Source organism: Arabidopsis lyrata (genome assembly GCF_000004255.2).
Source record: "Arabidopsis lyrata subsp. lyrata unplaced genomic scaffold ARALYscaffold_5, whole genome shotgun sequence".
Taxonomy (NCBI): domain Eukaryota; kingdom Viridiplantae; phylum Streptophyta; class Magnoliopsida; order Brassicales; family Brassicaceae; genus Arabidopsis; species Arabidopsis lyrata.
The window spans coordinates 11545453-11564859 of NW_003302551.1; the positions used below are offsets into that span (position 1 = coordinate 11545453).

The window sequence follows — 19407 nt, forward strand, 5'->3', positions numbered from 1 at the left end:
AATCGTTTCATGGAGAAGAAAGTGGAAGTCAGTTGAAAAAAATTGTGAAAGTTTGTTATTATTTTCTTACAAATTTGTGGAATGTATTAATCGAAATTTGAAATGATTGTGGAGTTGAGGATAAAAGAAAACTGTTTTGCCCAAATAAATTATAAAATAAAATATATTATATTAATTTTATTGTTTTGACATGTCAGATTTTGTGCACGTATTAATCAGAAAATGATCTCTTTTTATTTTTGTGAAATACTTATTTTTGTTATAAAAGAAAGTAAAAGATAAGAAATTGAGACTTATGACACGTGTCAGATGGAGAGATAATCAGTTATTGTAAAAGTGAATGTTGGTTTAGTAGATATAGATTGTGATCACTTGAAGATGTATCTTAAAATGTGTTGACAAAAAAGAAAATGGTCTAACGAATGGTACAAAATTTTAAAGATTAATCGAAAACCACTAACCACTGAAATCAGTACAGTAATATTTAAGGAAACTAATTACTTTGTATTTGATAGAATATAAAACGAAAGAAAAAAGGAAAGTTATAAAATTAAGTGATTTATAAAGTTCGTAAGCTATGTCACTTGAGTGTGTAGTCTGTAGTGAATAAAATACTTTGGTCTTAAAGTATTCATTTTGTAGTAGCAACTATAAACTGATTACTGTCACTGATTAGTATGGCAATAGAAAAAATTAAACCAAAACTGCATGTAAAAATAAAGACAAGTGTCCTAAAGGCAACACAATCTTCATGCTTTTCAGTTTTCACACACTTCTACTAGCTTACAAGTCACCTCCATCGAATATTCCGCCCATCAACATAATAAATGTTGAAATTTCATACTACTATTAAAACACACAAAAATGGCGGCGTAAGCAGGAACAATATTAACCAAAATCTCATTCTCATTATTTCCATCTTGAAAATTTTTCGTGAAGCTTTTTAAGACCAAAATTGTTCTTTCCTTCTTTGCATTTTCAATATCTATCATTTAATGCCAACAATTTTCTCCTAATGAAATGAAATCTTTATTATTCGTTTTTGAGTTATATAATTTGTTTTAGCTCATAATAAAACACATTGTTCGATGCCTCCACTTCTCCGGTTTAGAAAACTATCGTCCTTCTCTGAAGAGACCATTAGCCCTAAAGCCAAACAATCGGCCACCGTCGAGAAACCAAAACGTCGTCGTTCCGGGAGATGTAGCTGCGTTGACTCATGTTGCTGGTTGATTGGTTATCTCTGTACGGCTTGGTGGCTTCTTTTATTCCTCTATCACTCTGTTCCGGTCCCGGCGATGCTTCAAGCTCCGGAGTCTCCGGGAACTCGGTTGAGTCGAGACGGTGTCAAGGCGCTGCATCCGGTTATTCTTGTTCCGGGGATTGTAACCGGTGGGCTCGAGCTTTGGGAAGGTCGGCCTTGCGCTGAAGGACTCTTTCGTAAACGTCTTTGGGGTGCTAGCTTCACCGAGATTCTTAGAAGGTAACAAATTGGACCGTTATGTATCTCCGGTTCGAGAAATTTGAGACCCGGTTAGGTATTGGTTTGGTTCGTCCGGTTAGGGTGTAACATAATCTCGGTTAAGTTTATTCTTCTTGAATTGGCTTTACGTAGTGTCATGGACTCATGGTCAATGAACTCATGGTCTTTGGATTCTCATTTGGTTATGTTTGAGATGGTTCGTTGGGTTTTCTTATTGTTCCGCAACTAGTTTTGTCAGATTTTGAATATTCAATTCTGAGTTTGATGAATGATTTAAGGAAATTAATAATTATTCGTAATTTTTAGGATATCCTTTTGAATGTCATTGGAAATGGAAACCGTAAGATTTGATTTCTTTATAGTAAGTCGAAAATCGTCCTACAATACTATAGAATATATTATGTCCCAAACATGCAATTACGATAGCTAGATTTCATTGCATTTTAGAACTTACTATATTTAGAATGTCTGTTTTTAACATATTTTTTTAGTATTTTAAAATTTCAGATAGTTATAGTTATGGTTATAGATGGATTGTAAAAGAAAAAAGAAAGAAAGAATCAAAGAAAGAAGAAGATGGATTGTTACGGTTTATTTTGATTTAAATGAGTTTTCTGGTTACCATTTAGATTTTCTCAACTCTGAATAAATCCAGTTTGAAGTGTATACTTGCTCGATTAATTGTTGCAATTTGATTTATAGGCCATTGTGCTGGTTGGAGCACTTATCTCTGGACAGTGAGACTGGTCTCGACCCACCGGGAATCCGAGTCCGAGCAGTCCCAGGACTGGTGGCTGCAGACCATTTCGCACCGTGCTACTTTGCTTGGGCAGTTCTCATAGAGAATTTGGCGAAAATTGGATATGAAGGCAAGAACCTTCATATGGCCTCTTATGATTGGAGACTCTCTTTCCATAACACCGAGGTATGCTCAGATTAACGGAGTTGGTATTGATTCCTATATGATCATTTTGACAACACTGGTCTAGAGAACTATGATAATGATATATAAGACATTGATGATTACTCTTAGCTGCATTAGTATATGTAGTTACAGATTGTTGTATAGATTGGCTTGTGTTTGGACTTTGGACTAATCTATACTTTTTGGATTGGACCTGAGCAGGTACGTGACCAATCGTTAAGTAGACTGAAGAGTAAAATCGAGCTAATGTATGCCACCAATGGGTATAAGAAAGTGGTGGTGGTGCCTCATTCAATGGGGGCTATCTATTTCCTTCACTTCCTTAAGTGGGTGGAAACACCTCTTCATGATGGAGGAGGTGGTGGTGGTCCAGGTTGGTGCGCCAAACACATCAAAGCCGTCGTCAACATTGGACCCGCCTTTTTAGGTGTCCCTAAAGCCGTCAGTAATTTGCTTTCAGCTGAGGGCAAAGACATCGCTTACGCCAGGTTAGGTCCATCAACATTTCGAAGTTACTTCCACTTGTTATATATTAGTATTCATAAGAATTGTAAACCATCGATTTCTTTTAACATTTTTAGGCTGTCTACTGATTACTTGAATTGGCTTAATGGATTTTGACTGGTCATTTTTTTGTGGTTCAGATCGTTAGCACCCGGTCTCCTGGACTCGGAACTTCTCAAGCTGCAAACACTCGAACATCTTATGCGGATGTCACATAGCTGGGATTCAATAGTTTCTTTATTACCAAAGGGGGGTGAGGCAATCTGGGGAGATCTTGACTCGCACGCTGAAGAAGGCCACAATTGTATTTACTCCAAGAGAAAATCATCGCAGCTATTGCTAAGTAATCTCCATAGACAAAACTACAGCGTTAAACCGGAGTCTTGGGTGAAAGAACCCGCAAAATACGGAAGAATTATAGCTTTCGGAAAACGAGCATCTGAACTGCCTTCCTCACAACTCTCTACGCTAAACATCAAGGTTATATTAAAAACATTGCCATGGTTCTGCCTTTTCCGGGTCAGTAGAATCTAACTCCCCTTTGCTCTTTTTATTGTTTATGGTTAACAGGAACTGTCAAGAGTAGACTGCACTTCAAACGACAGTACATCATGTGGAGAATTTTGGTCGGAGTACAATGAAATGAGCCGAGAAAGCATAGTAAAAGTAGCAGAAAACACAGCTTACACGGCCACCACTGTTCTTGATCTTCTCCGATTTATAGCCCCTAAGATGATGAGACGAGCTGAAGCTCATTTCTCTCACGGCATTGCTGATGATCTCGATGACCCTAAGTATGGACATTATAAGTACTGGTCTAATCCACTCGAGACAAAGTAAGTCCAAAACATAGTCCCATTTCCTTTATGTTTACAGCTAGTAGGGATGCTATAATGGCCAAATGGCTTTGCCTCACCCACTTTAAGTCTTTTATTTTAAAATATTTTATCCCGGCCTGTTTTGTGCTGGAGGTTAAACATCAAACAAAGGATAGATATTGGCGTCTTGGCGTGCAAGAAGGGGTAGGTCAGTCCCAATTGTCCTATGTCGGTCTTAGCAACATACTCGGTGGTTGGGATTAACACTGATATTTATGAGACGTGGGTCAGCCTGTTCATGGCTCGTCTGTGGACATCTTTTTCCTGTGACAACATCCCTAATAGCTAGTAAAAGTAAGTACTCAGAGAATAAATCTACAATAGCTGGAATTCTGATACCTTGTTCTTTTCCCTAACAGATTACCGTATGCACCAGAGATGGAAATGTACTGTCTTTATGGAGTAGGGATTCCGACAGAAAGATCTTACATATACAAGCTCGCAACCTCTTCCAATAAATGCAAGAGCAGCATTCCCTTCACGATAGATGGATCTGTGAATGGAGATGACGTTTGTCTTAAAGGAGGAACTCGGTTTGCGGATGGAGACGAGAGTGTACCGGTCATAAGTGCTGGATATATGTGCGCAAAGGGGTGGAGAGGAAAAACACGGTTTAACCCGTCGGGGATGGAGACATTCGTGCGGGAATACAAACATAAGCCGCCGGGAAGTCTACTGGAAAGTCGAGGAACGGAAAGCGGAGCTCATGTAGACATAATGGGTAATGTTGGACTCATTGATGATGTTTTGAGGATAGCTGCCGGAGCTTCAGGCCAGGAGATTGGTGGCGATAGAATTTACTCGGATGTGATGAGGATGTCGGAGAGGATTAGCATCAAGTTGTGAAATAATCAGGAAATTAGCCAATTTTGTGTTGTCTTGTATTAAATAATCAATATAAAGAGTCGTTGAAGATTAATTTGGTTAAGTTTTTTTAGTAGATCCCTTAAATAAAAACATACATCACTGTAATGATCTTGAAACAAATCAAATTCTTCGAAGCACGATAAGATATTGCATCCCTGGTTTGGCATTGGCAAGTTGAGGAATCATTTCTTGTGTATGTCCAGTGCAGTGTATGTCCTTGTTCCATACATGAGAATCACGGTCTTTAATTTCTTTGGAAATCTTGGATACGAAATGGAGTGAATAAGAAGAAACTCCGACATGAAGACTTCTCCTAGGAAGAACACGGCCAAAGAAAGAACCCGGAACTCCAGTTACAAAATATTTTCTAGCCGGAGGAAGTGTCTCGAAGAGAGTGTTGAAATCGTTGTTTGAAGAATCGTTGAAGAAAACTTGGAATTCTGTTTCATGGAGATAATACTTGTGTTCCACGGCATCTATTATGGTTTGTACCGCTCTGAAAGTGTTAGGTCCAGTGGAACAACCAAAATCTGCTATGTTAACAAGATTTGAAGTGAAGACGATGTCGAGTTTCATAGAGATGGCTTCGTTGATCTTCTCCTTTGCTGCTTCAAGCAATCCTCCCTATGAACCATCAATATTTTGCAATCAATATCTTCAAACTGAAAAGGGTAATGTTGATAATAAAAAGTTGAAACTATATTTCTACCCATTCAAACTTTGCTGCTTCAAACTATATTTTGAATGCTTTTGGTAACTCTCGGGACCTTCACCGCCGATCATCGTGAATGAAGTCGACATGACTATTGTTTTGTGATAATTTTTTCGTGTCTTTTTGTTGTTGCTGTTGTGATGATTATATAAGGTAGAAGTGCAAGACTTTGTATTTATGTATGAATTGGTCTTCCTTTAGGGTTTGTTGAATAGAATTTTATTATATGGTTACAAGTTACAATATTAAAACACCGTGTTTGTTACTCCAGTTAAAATATTTTGTGTAAGCAGCCTCTCACTATGGACTTTTCTTCCAACTTTTTTTTCAAAGGTTAACGAACTAACCACAAATTTAATATATCGTAGGAGTTAATGAATAATATTAGGAAGAACTAATCAAGCTATGTGATTGGTACAAGGAATAATTAATAACGAAATATACGTTAAACTAAAGCCAGTCAACACGATTTTTAGTGTCTAGAATTGTGTGATTAAGAAAAAAGGAGTAACATTGAGAAGACTAATGTTATGGGTCTGATTTGTTGTTCTAATGAAGTAGAGAATGTTAATTAGTAAACTGTGTGGATTCTTCATTGAACCCATAATTTGTGTCTCCATGTATTCTCACCACTTCCAATCTCAATTGGTTCGAAGCAACAAAATTCTGAATTTTACCGTCAAACAGCGAAATGAAACACAAAAGTCTGAATCTTTGATTCCCCAAAGAAAGCCAAACCTCAAACAACAAACCGGAACAAATAATTTTCGGGCAGTTTTCTCATTTTTACGTGCGTGGATCCCGTCCATATTGACGTCCTTCTCTTGTTGCCACCTTCGGTTCAGAGCCATCAATAGCGATATTCCCTACACCAGCCTCCATTGCCTCTCTTTCGTCCTTTTCCTTTTCTATGTTCTCATTTGCTGGTCCTTCTCCTTTCGGTTGTTGCGGTTTCAATGATGGTTCCAGTAATCTTGGGCCTGTATTGAACCATGGGTGTGTTAGGCATTGAGCGGCTGTTGGTCTCTTCTCAGGAACAAATTCAAGAATTGGGACTAAGAAATCTGCCATGTCTTTTGCGTCCTGCTCGCTGAAATCATATTTCTCCTTCAAGACTTTGCTGATGGGCCAAAACCGCAACCGCCGGATGTGCCTTAGTTCACCTTGTCGGTTGAAAAAATCCCGAGAGTATCGACCGCCTAATGCAATCTACAGTTGAAAACAAACATAGCTCATCAAAACGAAATTAGGTGCTACTGTTTATCTGAGTTTTAACCATCAAAATTTGCAGTCGAATGTAGCCGAAAAAAACTAATATCCAACTTTAGAAAGGATTCGATACGGGATAAATATGCACATGCAATATTCTTATATGGTCACAACACAACGACTATGTTTACCAGCTTTACCTTTCGTGGCATCATCCCGAGAAGCTCCATCATCAATGCCAGGTGATCCTGAAACAAAGGCAACCAGTTTAAGACTGTGCATAAGAATGATACAACTTAGCTCTGCATACAAAACAGGCATAGAAAGTGAATATATATGAAGATACCTCATCCCGGTCATAGTTTTCACCACTGTGCGGATCAAATAGGACATCTCCGGTGGCCAGCTCGAAGCAGATACAAGCAAAGGACCACATATCTGCAGAGGTTGAGTATTTTGATCCAAGAACAACCTCTGGACATCGGTACTGTCTTGTCTGAATATCGCTTGTGAACTGTTTATACGTCCAACAAGCATTCCCAAAATCTACTAATTTGCATTTGCACTCTATGTCACTCAGTAATTTCTGCCTTGTGGTTCGGCTTCCTCTCCTACTACCCCGACCATTCTTTTTGTTAGCCTTCTCTCTGGCTTCTTCATCTTCCATTAATCTTGTGGAACTTCCTTCCGATCTCTCTACAGTGGAATTGCCATTTGTTCTTGCTTCAGAGTTAGAATCTCTTTCATTTTCTTCTAAAGCTTCCTCTCCACCACAATCTTGAGCCACCACCACCTTCTTCGCTTTCTTACGAATCTTCTTTTTCTGATTCTTTGTCAAATCCCCATCATACGTATAACTCTTAGTTTCAGGTTTAGCAGCAGCCTCAGAAACAATTTTGTCCTTGGCGGTTGGCAGAACAAGTGGAACACCCGACCTCCGAGCATCTCTTGATGGATCAATCGTAGACAAAAGCAGAACATTCTCCGGCTTTAAATCAGTATGAATAATAGAGAGCTCACGATGAAGATAATCCAACCCAACCAAAATATGAAAACAGAGATCTTTAACCATTTGAAGAGGAACCCCTCGGTAATCACTGTACTTAATAACTGACAAAAGGTTATCTCCCAAATACTCAAAGACCATACAAACATGTTTCCCATTAGGACCCGAATGCTTGAAATGATCCAGTAGCTTTACAACACATTTCTTATCACCCGGGTCACCTTCAGCAATCTGTTTCAGAATCTTTATCTCATCCATTGCTGCCTCTGTATAGTGTTGAGCGCTCTTCTGAACTTTCAAAGCTACATAACGCTACACACAAATGAACTTTCAAACCTCACACATGAAACTAATATCCCAAATGATCTATGAATAACCAACCCATCCCAGGAAATCTAACACTAAAGATTCAACTTTCAGCATTTTCCTACGACAACTCGAACAAGCATTACAGTCAATAGAGTCATATACACTGAGAAACCTCATAAAGAAATCATTTTTATGCTCTAAACTGGTTCTCTAGCCTTAAAAACAACTCATCCCGAGTAATCTAAGACTAAAGATTCAACTTTCAGCATTTTCCTACGACAACTCGAACAACTTGCTCAACCACATTACAGCCAAAGAGTTTATATACTGAGAAACCTAATAAAGAAATCACTTGTATGCTCTAAATTGGTTCTCTCGCCCTAAAAACAATTTATTCCGAGTAATCTAAGACTAAAGATTCAACTTTCAGCATTTTCCTACACCAACTCGAACAACTTGCTCAACCAAATTACAGTCAAGGAGTCATATACACTGAGAAACCTAACAAAGAAATCATTTTTATGCTCCAAATTGATTCTCCAGCCCTAAAAACAACTCATCCCGGGTAATCTGAGACTAAAGATTCAACTTTCAGCATTTTCCTACGACAACTCGAACAACATGCTCAACCACAATACAGTCAAAGAGTCATATACACTGAGAAACCTAACAAAGAAATCATTTTTATGGCCTAAATTGGTTCTCTAGCCCTAAAAAACGAAGAGGGTATAAGTCACATACCGATTCTTGAGTGTCCCAAGCAAGCCAAACAGTGGAGAAATGTCCCCAACCAAGCTTACTCTGAATCACATAAGCTCCATTTTTAAAAGTATCACCAACTCTCACGGCATGGTATCCTCCTTTCTTATAATCCTCTGTACCTTCGTCCTCCGATGAGTATTCAGTTTCGTCGTTCACACGTCCGCCGTTTTTTTCCTCCGCCATAGCCCTAACTTAATGGTTTCAGAGAGAGCAAATCTGAATCTCAATTTCAACAAAACCCTAGAAAATTCGTGTATAACGAATTGGAAAATTGGGTGATGATACAAAAAAGAATCTGATGAAATCAATTTCGCTAAATCAAGAAAATAAATTACAATGGAGCAATAAGACAATTTGGTGAATCGATCGAAAATTGGACGAAGGTGATGATTGGAATAGTCCAGAGAGAGGTCGTTGGTGTTGTCTCTCGTTGGTTTGGTAGTTAGGAATTTGGTTTGCAAATTAGGGTTTTTCTTTCTTCGTTTAGTCTCAACTCTCAAGAGAGAAACTGTTTTGGTTGGACCGGTTTAACCGTTAAAGTAGCATATGACTTGGTTTAGTCCACACTCCACACTATGTTAGACCATCTCGAACGGGAGATCTAAATAGGGTGTCTAAACCCAAAAGATCTCAAAATTAAATCAAAAACTGAATAAACACATTAGACTCGTTTCTATAATTAAATTAATTTGATTTTTAGAACTCTTTTAGATATGCATACGTGTCAATTCTTGGTTGATGGGAGTATGTGTATTAGACGGAAATTTTTTTTGGCTCGTGTTTTCTCTCTCTTTATACTTTCTTTCGCGACTCTCTCTCTCTCTTGCTCATCTATCGCCGATGGCGAAATCGGAAAAAACATGTCTGAATCCATTGATTTGAGAGCCGAAATGAGTCTCAAATGGTGTTGTCTAAGTGTATGTTCTACCGTTGTCATCATCTCCACCGACTCCGGTTAAAATCAGAGAGTTTGGTTTCTACCGTTGGAGAGTGGTTCACTAAATCGGGAGATTTGTGTTCAAGGAAGCTCCAATATCTTTCAAATGGAATGAATCTATCTGTTTTGATGTGTAGTTCGTCATAAAATCTTGTATTTTTAGAAAATCAAAATTGTAAGGGTTCTTTGAGTTTAGAAAAATTAGGGTTTTTTATTTATTTTTATTTTAGCGAGATTAGGTTATTTTGAAAGATTAAGCCGCCTCTGTTGGTAGTTCTTAGCCATGATTGAAGACGAATTTAGGCATTGTTGCTTGAATTCGATAAGTAATTGCTTTCGTCCGCATGATTAGTTGGTATATTTGAAGCAAATGTATAATTAAAACATATAATTTGAAGTTTCTTTTAATTTCGGTATATTTGAATCTAGACTTCTTATTTTGGAGATTACCAGTTAATGCATATGAGAGAGGAAAATCTCATTGTTTCCCATGGATTTTATGGTTCTTATGGAAGATAGAAACAAAAAATAGTCTTTAAAAGTCTGCATTATGAACCTTTAAAAATAATAAATCACGTTACGGAAAATATATATAATAAATCATGCCTTAAATGAACAATTATTGTGGAAAGAAGCTCAATTGAATCTGGAGAAACAATTCAAATTAGAAAAACAATGACTAATTCTTCTCACACACTAAGATGTCGGATCGACGGCTCCTGAAAACAATCAGATCCAATAATAAGTTTAGGATGGTGGTGCTTTCGGGGAGACCATCAAACAATACTACTTGGAGCAAAATATCAACGGACGAGTGCCTCTCCTCTTCACGCGGAAATATATGCTCTTTTATTGGCAATGAAAAGTGTTCTCTTAGAAAGGATTGATTAGCAGGTGTTTGAAACAGACAGTATACAGCTAGTGTCAATGATATATGCGCTTGATGAGTAGCATGTTTTCTCCAATCTACTAGATGAGCTTGGTTAGCTTCGTGAATTTTTTTTCCTTTTTCTCGCTTTAATATTCCTCGCTCTTATAATTCTCAGGCCGATTACTTAACTCGTCACTCGAGAAGTTTATTTTTTGAGATTTCATTTGTAAACTCGTTTCCTCGAGATTGCCTACCAATCATGAAGTGATTTTTAAATTAATGTGTGGTTGACAAAAAAAAATAGAAACATAAACACAAATAACAAGATAATGCTTAGTCGAAGGCCTTAAGTCATAGAGATGGTGGTTTTGTATGTTTGATAGGCTTCTATAGAAGATCGTAGACGTTTTGTTCTTCCTAGAAAAATCTTGAATATCTTATGTTTTGTTGGTCTTTCTTTATATTAAAACTCAAAAGCTATATCCAACGAACATCTTTTACTTCATCTACTATAATTTAAATTCTGCAAGAAAAAAAGATAAAAGATTTAAATCTTATCATTTATAAGAACTTATTCCAATGCTATAAAATAAACCAACATTTGAGAATATGTTTAACGTAAATATGTATAATTGCATATGTATAGACTCCGTAGGATAAATTAATGAACGAAGAAATTAGTCCATATGAAAAGTGAAAAGTATAGAGAAAAGCAAGCATGATTTGAAAATATAAAGAAAGTGAAAAACACAAATATAAAGAAAAAAAATTATCTAGAAAGAATGAGAGCAAGAGAGAAAACGAGAACAAGATAAGTTGATCTTTAGAAAACAGAGATGATTTTTCTATTTGATTTTAAATTAGAGTAAACAGTTGTAGAATAAGGTGTTATAGAAGGTGAGGGAAAACAGCATTTTTCAACTCAAACTCCGACCTCCTGTCTTTCACAACACAAACCAAAACAAAATTCAAATTGCAAAACAGACTTTTATGAAATTTAGCCGATTTAAACATATTTCTAAACTGTTTAAGCTTTCAAATTCTATAACTGTTTTTGGAGAAGGAGTGAAGGCTCACTTGATCGAGTCTTATATAATCCTCTTTTGGAGGCTGCTCAACCCTCACGAGTCACGACGAGAACCTCATTCTTGTCACCTCCTCTTTTATCTGCCTTGAATCTCTCTCCCTTTCGTCCTCCGCGGATCCAGCTAGCTTCTTCTTTATTTTCTCCTCTTCTTTCTCTTCTTCTCTTCTAATGATTTTTCTCTCTTTTTCTCTGATCTAGGGGGCTCAGAATTGAGGACATAAAAACCTAGATCCCTTATAATATGTATATATATGTCTCCAATTTTCTCATTAAACTAGGTTTAGCATTCTTGTATATTGAAAGGAAGTTCTTCGTGTTTTTGGTTTAAGCATATATGGTTTTCTGTATGTCTACTCTCTACCAAATTAATTTGTTGATTAGTTATACATTGTGTTCCATGTTTTATGAGTTATGGTTAGTTTATAAGAGCTGAATAGCAAGTCCTTGATGATTTATGTTTATATATAAAACTTGCGGTCTGTTGATTGCGAAAACTACCAATCTCTTTTTTTATGTTTCCAATCGCTAAATTCTCGTTTGTACCTATACAAAATAGGTAATTTTAGAGGTTGATCTTATAGAACTTTTTGGAAGAGATAGATAGATAGACCATACTGAATTACAACTTTGACGATAGAATCAAATAATTGTATAATTTGGTTATATACCATGCTCAACACCATAAAAACCAATACATTATAATCAGTTAATCACACTTTTTATGAACGAAGATCCAGTTTGAAGGAACAAATTACTAGTTTTGTTCTTGTCCGGATATTTTGGCATGTCTTAAACTATATTATATAATAGTATTAGTTTTCTTTTATTGGCACGTTTTCTTGATAAAAAGGTTGGAAGAAAAAGTCAACACCAATCGGCTGCCTCAACAAATGTTTAAATATTATTTATATGATTAGTAAAACGTGACCAATAAGTTTATTGATTAGTCTATTTGGCTATACCCCAAAGCCAGGCTGACCGATGGATACAATAAATAGGCACATACTACATAGTCTTGCAATCAAAACAACAACAACCAAACAAATTAAAAAAGGAATTATCACAAGACAAGAGATACAAGAGAAACATGTCGACTTCTTTCACAATGATCGGCGGTGAAGGTCGCAACAGTTACCAAGAACATTCGAAATACCAGGTTAACTATTACTATATGATATTGTTTCTACTAATTATCATCAAATAAAATAATGTTATAATTTTTATTTGTGTTAAAAATCACTTATGGTTCACAGGGAGCACTGGTTATAGCTGCAAAGGAAAAGGTCAATGAAGCCATTTCCATGAAACTCGATATCGACTTTACTTCAAATCTTGTTAACATAGCAGATTTTGGTTGTTCCTCTGGACCAAACACTTTCACAGCGGTACAAAACATAATTGATGCTGTGGAAAACAAGTATAAGAAAGAAAGTACTATCGATGGAATCGAGTTCCAAGTTTTCTTCAATGATTCTTCGAACAACGATTTCAACACTCTCTTCAAGACACTTCCTCCGGCTAGAAGATATTTCGCAACTGGAGTTCCAGCTTCTTTCTTTGGTCGTGTCCTTCCTAGAAATAGTCTTCATGTGGGAGTTTCTTCTTATTCACTCCACTTCGTTTCCAAGATTCCTAAGGAAATCAAAGACCGCGATTCGCCTGTTTGGAACCAGGACATACATTGCTCCGGATCTTCAAAAGAAGTTACGAAATTGTTTCTCGATCAATACAAGATCGACTTGGGGAGTTTCTTGAACGCGAGAGCTCAAGAGCTCGTGTACGGTGGATTGCTATTGATTCTTGGATCATGTCGTCCAAATGGAGTTCAAATGTTTGAAACGGTCGAAGGCATGATGATTGATTTCATTGGAAGTTCTCTTAATGAAATTGCTAACCAGGTAAACTTCAAAACTCATATAAAACATTAGTTAACTTGTCTATAATATATATTAGTACTAATAATTATTGATGCTAACATGTTCTGTTTTTTTTTCTCTTAAAAGGGTCTAATAGATCAACAAAAGCTTGACACTTTTAAATTGCCTATCTATGCTCCACAAGCGGATGAATTGAAGCAAATCATCGAGGATAACGGGTGTTTCACGATTGAGGTATTCGAAAAAATTAGTCACTCAAAGGGGGAGTATCCTTTAGACCCCGAGTTTTTGACGGTCTCGTTTAAGGTAACGGTTGGAGGATCTGTAGCTTCAATATTTGGCCAAGATGCGATGGAGAAAACATATGAGCTTGTGAAAGAGAAGACGCAAGAAATGCTTCCTCAATTAGCCAAAGCCAAACCCGGAATGCAATACCTCATTGTGCTTCGAAGAAACTGATTTCCATGGTCAATGTAGATCTGTGAAATGAAATAAATCTGAGACTTTAATAATGTGATTACAATGATGTGTTCTTCTCATTTTTAATAGTCTCTATCGTTTTTGTGTATCACATGCTACACATATTACTTTCAAATGTCTTCTTGATTTTTTCTTCAACCACAAAACATTTTACTTACAATTACAAGAAGATCTCACTTCTTTTACCTTACATTAATATAATTATCAATTTTTTTTAATGACTAAATAATGAGAAATACCCATATCACATTAATGTTCAAATGCATAGCATTTTTGAAAATTACCCAATAACACAAATCCAAATACTGAAAACACATTTTTGATCATTTTGATTGCAAGCAAAGTGTATGTGCCAAAAAATTAAAAATCTATGTGCCATTATTAGAAAGTCTCACATTGCTTGGGATTAAGATCTTTGGATAGTATATAAAGGATGTGGCAATCTTTTAACTCTTGAGCTAGCTTTTAGGTTAAGTTAGGCCACATTCCTAATATGGTATCAGAGCTCAAGGTTGGCCCAACAAGAAATTCCCACACAAATGGTTTCTCACCTATGTGGCCCATATAAGTGGCATGTCTTGTTGTATTTCCGAGATGTTGGGCTTGGGCTGTTTCCCGTTGGACCGTTTCCCACCCACATCTCGAGAAGGCCTATTAGAAAGTCCCACATTGCTTGGGATTAAGATCTTTGGATAGTATATAAAGGATGTGGCAATCTTTAACTCTTAGCTAGCTTTTGGATTAAGTTAAGTCACATTCATATTTGCAATGTGCCAAAATCCTCCGCGTGTTAAATCCATTTGTTCACAGTTTCTCGTTAAAAGACAACAAATGGTATCAATGTCCACGGAAAAATTGCATACTTGCACGCAATCTCTTCTTCTTCTTCCTTCTTCTCGTAGCTTCAAATAGATTCATCAAAAAAAGAGTAAACAACATCAAAATCCACATAACCAAATCAGAAAATGTCAGTAGTTTTACTCTCTTCTACTTCTGCAACAATCACAAAATCCCAATCCAAAAAGATTCCCTTTTTATCTCCCACCACAAAATTCCCATTCAAAGTCTCAATTTCTCCATCAAGATCAAAACTTTTCAACAACCCTTTACGCGTGGCGGCGCCACCGTCAATACCCACTTCGGATCCGGCGGAGGAGAAGCGGATCGAAGAAGAGTTCGGCGGAGATACGGAAGAAGAAGAGTCTGAGTTTAAGTGGAGAGATCATTGGTATCCAGTTTCTTTGGTGGAGGATTTGGATCCGAATGTACCAACCCGGTTTCAGCTCTTGGGTCGAGACCTTGTCCTCTGGTTTGATCGGAATGATCAGAAATGGGCCGCCTTTGATGATCTTTGTCCTCACCGGCTCGCTCCTTTATCTGTAATCTCTCTCTTGGAATAAATAGTTTAATTAGTTATTGTGATTTGGATTAGAAGAATAAATTATTAGAGATGATTGTTTATTAGTGTAAAGTTTTGATTTTTATAAGTATATCAATTAGGTCACAGCTTCAATATGAATATAATATTAGGATCAGAATCAGGACAGTTTTGTGTTGTTTATTGTGATGTTATGTAACCAAAGTTTTGAGCTTTAATTTATGGATGTATGTGTTGATGCTTTGTGGTTATGTAGGAAGGAAGGTTGGATGAGAATGGACACTTGCAATGTTCGTATCATGGATGGTCCTTTAGTGGGTGTGGATCTTGCACTAGGATTCCACAAGCTGCTACTTCAGGTCCTGAAGCTCGTGCTGTTAAATCCCCGAGAGCTTGCGCTATTAAGTTTCCGACAATGGTGTCTCAAGGTCTTCTCTTTGTGTGGCCTGATGAAAATGGTTGGGATAGAGCCAATTCAATTGAACCTCCTAGGTAACGAGCGAAATGATTATCTTCTCTGGCTTTCATGAACATAGCAATGTTCGTTACATTAAATGCGGTGGTCTTAAACAATTTAGGTTGCCAGATGATTTTGATAGACCAGAATTTTCGACGGTGACAATTCAGAGGGATCTTTTCTATGGATATGATACTCTCATGGAAAATGTATCTGATCCTTCCCATATCGATTTTGCTCATCACAAGGTGTTTCTCTCTCAAAGCTCCCAATGTGTTTGCATTTTCGCTAAGGAAAATTATCCTTAGGTGATGAGTTCGTGTTGTTAACAGGTTACAGGAAGAAGAGACAGAGCCAAACCATTGCCGTTCAAGGTGGAGTCAAGTGGGCCTTGGGGTTTCCAAGGTGCGAATGATGACAATCCAAGGATAACCGCAAAATTTGTTGCTCCATGCTATTCTTTGAACAAGTGAGTCTTCAGTTTCCTCACAATAGATAATACATGGTTAGGACTTAGGATACAGCTTCATACTTAATGGGGTTTTGTATGGTTGTCTACAGAATTGAGATTGATGCAAAGCTACCAATCTTCGGTAATCAAAAATGGGTAATTTGGATTTGCTCATTTAACATACCAATGGCTCCAGGAAAGACCCGTTCCATTGTTTGCAGCGCCCGTAACTTCTTCCAATTCTCTGTACCAGGACCCGCTTGGTGGCAGGTAAATAAACTTTGATTGTGCCTCTTCATCTGATTTGCCAACATACGTCTTCTGATGCTTTCCCTCGTTAGGTTGTACCGAGATGGTATGAACACTGGACATCAAACTTGGTCTATGACGGAGACATGATCGTACTTCAAGGACAAGAGAAAGTATTCCTCTCTAAATCAATGGAGTCACCGGACTACGACGTGAACAAACAGTACACAAAGCTCACATTCACTCCAACCCAAGCAGACCGTTTCGTTCTAGCCTTCAGAAACTGGCTAAGACGGCATGGCAAGAGTCAGCCTGAATGGTTCGGCTCCACCACAGCTAACCAACCTCTCCCTTCCACTGTCTTAACCAAGCGTCAGGTGAGCCATCAATCATGCCTCCTAACATCATTTTGATCTTTATATATATACAAACACCCGTCTGACTATGTGAAAATTTGAACAGATGCTTGATAGATTTGAGCAGCATACACAAGTGTGTTCCTCCTGCAAAGGGGCTTACAACAGTTTCCAAATCCTCAAGAAGTTTCTTGTTGGCGCGACGGTTTTCTGTGCCGCCACAGCTGGTGTTCCTTCTGATGTCCAGATTCGACTAGTTCTGGCGGGTTTATCACTGATATCAGCTGCTTCTGCATATGCTTTACATGAACAAGAGAAGAACTTTGTGTTTAGAGATTATGTCCATTCTGAAATCGAATAGATGTATATGTATGTATATGTACAATCAAAATCCAGAGAAACTTCTAGCAATTTACATCTACACTTGTATAAGTAAGTAACCTTATCCCGTACCTACATTTCGAAAATGAACATGAAAACGGTCAAAATCAACCCGAACAAAATGCGATGCGTCTTTCATACCCAAATTAGAAAAAACTATCCAACATTTGCTTTTCATACCCAAATTAGAATAAATGATTCAACTGTTAAATGTTGGGTACTCAATTGAACTTTAAGAAACATTTAACAAGAAAACAGAAAAGTAGAATAATTACGGGGTCAAATTCGAAACATAAGAAAAACATTCGTCACTCTTGTTACGCCGATAAGAAGATAACAACACTAAAACTGTGCGCTCTTATCTCTGCTTTGAACTGAAATCAGCATTTGCAATGGCTTCTTCTACAGCTTTGTCTCTCTCATGGAGCTCCTCTCCTTGTTGGTCACACAGCTTCAATAGCGGTGCAAATGAAACCCTAAAAGTATCTGAGCGAAGGTTCAAATTTGAAGTTGTTTCCCAGAAGAAAGCTAAGAAACTTCGCAAGGTAAAGTCATTACCTTTCATGGGTTATCTTCAAGAATTGATTTGGGTTTTAGTTAGTTTTTGATTTGAGTTCGTGTTTTGGGAGAATTTTGGTGGAGATGAAAGCAAAAACTTGAAGATACTTAATTTTATGGGTTTAGTACAAAAAATGTCGTCTTTATTCTTGTATCTTGTATTTTAGTTCTTGATTCCTGGTTTTGGATAAAGAAATGGAGTAAATGAAATGCAAATGGTAATGTTGTTTTGTTTCTTTAAGGTAATCTTGAAAGAGGACGTGACGGATTTGGGTAAGCAAGGGCAATTACTTGATGTGAAAGCTGGATTTTTCAGAAACTTCCTTTTGCCTACGGGAAAGGCTCAGCTTATGACTCCACTTCTGCTTAAGTAAGTCACCTCAACTTCGGAAGTTCCGTTCGCTTACGTATGCTCTTACTATTTGGTTTATAAGGCCTTGTATTTCGAGAGACTTTGCTACAATGTTGTTGTAAGATCGGCCAGAGATGCATCATTATCTGTTTTTTGTGTTGTTTTTTTTCTTAACAGGGAATTGAAAATGGAAGATGAACGGATAGAGGCAGAGAAGCAAAGGGTAATCTGAGATAAATACATTGATTCTTTTATTTGCTCAATTTGTAAAGTTGGGTGTTTGCGTGATTTAAAAAAACTCTTTGGTTATTGAGTTTCACCTATTTGTTGTTTTTCTCTTTGCTTGGAACCTTTTTGCAGGTGAAAGAAGAGGCGCAACAACTGGCACTGGTATTTGAAACCGTTGGTGCTTTCAAGGTTAAACGCAAAGGCGGTAAAGGCAAACAGATATTTGGATCGTAAGTCCTGTTTAAGCAAATCTAGATTTAAGAGTATTGGGAATCATGTCTAGCCTGTACTTAACTTTAAATTTTCCTGCAGTGTCACAGCACAAGACCTCGTCGACATCATCAAAGCGCAGCTCCAAAGGTAACATAACACAGAACATTGTACAGTTCCACATAAAAAGCTACAAGCTTTCTCATGTGGTTTAGTTTTCTGCATTTGGTTTTCACTGTTGTTCGAAGAACCTAATATGGTTTTCTCTGTGGCTGGGGTTTGGCAGAGACATAGACAAACGCCTTGTCTCCCTCCCGGAAATCCGTGAAACCGGAGAATACATAGCCGAACTCAAGCTCCACCCCGATGTCACTGCTCGAGTTAGGATAAACGTTTTCGCCAACTAACCCTTCAACGATTCAAGACTCCTACTGCATCCCAAGGTATTTCTCGATTCTCCATATCATGTGTCTATTTTTTCTTAACTGAAATGAGACATTAGTCTTACCTTAATTCACATGGAAATAGGTAGTTAATCCCATATTCGGACTCTGAACATTGGTCGGGAATCTTGGCCGTCAAATGGCGTTTTGCATTTTAAGGTTTAGCCGCAAACGCAGATGCTAATTGACCATCGCATTGTGTTTGGTGTTTTGAGGTTGCAGGAACATACAGAGAGGGAAAAGAGAGTCGTCTCTTGAGGTTGCAGGATAGTATGTGAAGTTTTTTCTTGTAGATCTTTGATGCATTTGTATTTTTGCTTATTTTTGAATCTGGAAATGTTCAAAAAATATAATATTTTCTTCAAGTTATTATATTTTCTTTAAGTTATATTGTATTCATTTGTCTGTTGAAGTTATTCATTTGTCTGTTGAAGTGA

At 37.3% G+C, this 19407-nt stretch overlaps 6 protein-coding genes across 9 annotated transcripts; 4 read left to right on the forward strand and 2 right to left on the reverse strand.

Moving 5' to 3' along the window:
• Nucleotides 1-853: 853 nt before the first annotated feature.
• Nucleotides 854-4797, forward strand: LOC9313438 (putative phospholipid:diacylglycerol acyltransferase 2). Of its 2 annotated transcripts, none has more exons than XM_002875652.2 (6): nt 854-1483; nt 2186-2408; nt 2610-2896; nt 3053-3392; nt 3483-3748; nt 4150-4797. In XM_002875652.2, exons 1-6 carry the CDS (start codon nt 1089-1091, stop codon nt 4634-4636), a joined length of 1998 nt encoding a protein of 665 aa, XP_002875698.1. In that variant the 5' UTR covers nt 854-1088; the 3' UTR covers nt 4637-4797. The 2 variants fall into 2 exon arrangements, with proteins under 2 accessions (XP_002875698.1, XP_020882597.1); XM_021026938.1 differs by lacking the exon at nt 854-1483 and adding an exon at nt 1990-2108 and having other exon boundaries at nt 2139-2408.
• Nucleotides 4778-5458, reverse strand: LOC9311767 (probable S-adenosylmethionine-dependent methyltransferase At5g38780). The gene is made up of 2 exons (XM_021026169.1): nt 5392-5458; nt 4778-5283 (listed from the first exon to the last, which is right to left on the reverse strand). Exons 1-2 carry the CDS (start codon nt 5456-5458, stop codon nt 4778-4780), a joined length of 573 nt encoding a protein of 190 aa, XP_020881828.1.
• A 482-nt stretch (nt 5459-5940) lies between these two features.
• Nucleotides 5941-9111, reverse strand: LOC9313439 (serine/threonine-protein kinase SRPK). Its single transcript, XM_002877325.2, has 4 exons — nt 8635-9111; nt 6925-7896; nt 6779-6826; nt 5941-6578 (listed from the first exon to the last, which is right to left on the reverse strand). The coding sequence occupies exons 1-4, from the start codon at nt 8836-8838 to the stop codon at nt 6156-6158; spliced, it is 1647 nt and encodes a 548-aa protein (XP_002877371.1). The 5' UTR covers nt 8839-9111; the 3' UTR covers nt 5941-6155.
• A 3412-nt stretch (nt 9112-12523) lies between these two features.
• LOC9313440 (probable S-adenosylmethionine-dependent methyltransferase At5g38780) lies at nt 12524-14033 on the forward strand. The gene is made up of 3 exons (XM_002875653.2): nt 12524-12706; nt 12804-13448; nt 13554-14033. The coding sequence occupies exons 1-3, from the start codon at nt 12638-12640 to the stop codon at nt 13884-13886; spliced, it is 1047 nt and encodes a 348-aa protein (XP_002875699.1). The 5' UTR covers nt 12524-12637; the 3' UTR covers nt 13887-14033.
• Nucleotides 14034-14761: 728 nt separating this feature from the next.
• On the forward strand, nt 14762-17250 carry LOC9311768 (pheophorbide a oxygenase, chloroplastic). Its single transcript, XM_002875654.2, has 7 exons — nt 14762-15286; nt 15542-15777; nt 15864-15990; nt 16075-16211; nt 16304-16463; nt 16535-16819; nt 16905-17250. Exons 1-7 carry the CDS (start codon nt 14873-14875, stop codon nt 17157-17159), a joined length of 1614 nt encoding a protein of 537 aa, XP_002875700.1. The 5' UTR covers nt 14762-14872; the 3' UTR covers nt 17160-17250.
• A 249-nt stretch (nt 17251-17499) lies between these two features.
• On the forward strand, nt 17500-19407 carry LOC9311769 (50S ribosomal protein L9, chloroplastic). Of its 3 annotated transcripts, none has more exons than XM_021026467.1 (7): nt 17500-17724; nt 17980-18107; nt 18267-18312; nt 18450-18547; nt 18630-18677; nt 18814-18970; nt 19186-19386. In XM_021026467.1, exons 1-6 carry the CDS (start codon nt 17572-17574, stop codon nt 18932-18934), a joined length of 594 nt encoding a protein of 197 aa, XP_020882126.1. In that variant the 5' UTR covers nt 17500-17571; the 3' UTR covers nt 18935-18970; nt 19186-19386. The 3 variants fall into 3 exon arrangements, with proteins under 3 accessions (XP_020882126.1, XP_020882128.1, XP_020882127.1); XM_021026469.1 differs by lacking the exon at nt 19186-19386 and adding an exon at nt 19056-19149; XM_021026468.1 differs by having other exon boundaries at nt 17501-17724; nt 19193-19407.

Coding starts and splice junctions, on each gene's coding strand:
- LOC9313440 (XM_002875653.2), top strand. CDS start 12,638: ATGTCGACTTCTTTCACAATGATCGGCGGTGAAGGTCGCAACAGTTAC. Junction 12,707..12,803: donor AAGAACATTCGAAATACCAG/GTTAACTATTAC, acceptor TATGGTTCACAG/GGAGCACTGGTTATAGCTGC. Junction 13,449..13,553: donor TTAATGAAATTGCTAACCAG/GTAAACTTCAAA, acceptor TTCTCTTAAAAG/GGTCTAATAGATCAACAAAA.
- LOC9311769 (XM_021026467.1), top strand. CDS start 17,572: ATGGCTTCTTCTACAGCTTTGTCTCTCTCATGGAGCTCCTCTCCTTGT. Junction 18,313..18,449: donor TAGAGGCAGAGAAGCAAAGG/GTAATCTGAGAT, acceptor ACCTTTTTGCAG/GTGAAAGAAGAGGCGCAACA. Junction 18,678..18,813: donor ATCAAAGCGCAGCTCCAAAG/GTAACATAACAC, acceptor GGGGTTTGGCAG/AGACATAGACAAACGCCTTG.
- LOC9313439 (XM_002877325.2), bottom strand. CDS start 8,838: ATGGCGGAGGAAAAAAACGGCGGACGTGTGAACGACGAAACTGAATAC. Junction 7,897..8,634: donor CTTGGGACACTCAAGAATCG/GTATGTGACTTA, acceptor ATTTGTGTGTAG/CGTTATGTAGCTTTGAAAGT. Junction 6,579..6,778: donor TCGGGATGATGCCACGAAAG/GTAAAGCTGGTA, acceptor TTTCAACTGTAG/ATTGCATTAGGCGGTCGATA.
- LOC9313438 (XM_002875652.2), top strand. CDS start 1,089: ATGCCTCCACTTCTCCGGTTTAGAAAACTATCGTCCTTCTCTGAAGAG. Junction 2,409..2,609: donor TCTCTTTCCATAACACCGAG/GTATGCTCAGAT, acceptor GGACCTGAGCAG/GTACGTGACCAATCGTTAAG. Junction 3,393..3,482: donor TCTCTACGCTAAACATCAAG/GTTATATTAAAA, acceptor TATGGTTAACAG/GAACTGTCAAGAGTAGACTG.
- LOC9311768 (XM_002875654.2), top strand. CDS start 14,873: ATGTCAGTAGTTTTACTCTCTTCTACTTCTGCAACAATCACAAAATCC. Junction 15,778..15,863: donor AATTCAATTGAACCTCCTAG/GTAACGAGCGAA, acceptor TAAACAATTTAG/GTTGCCAGATGATTTTGATA. Junction 16,212..16,303: donor CCATGCTATTCTTTGAACAA/GTGAGTCTTCAG, acceptor GGTTGTCTACAG/AATTGAGATTGATGCAAAGC.
- LOC9311767 (XM_021026169.1), bottom strand. CDS start 5,458: ATGTCGACTTCATTCACGATGATCGGCGGTGAAGGTCCCGAGAGTTAC. Junction 5,284..5,391: donor CCAAAAGCATTCAAAATATA/GTTTGAAGCAGC, acceptor TTGATGGTTCAT/AGGGAGGATTGCTTGAAGCA.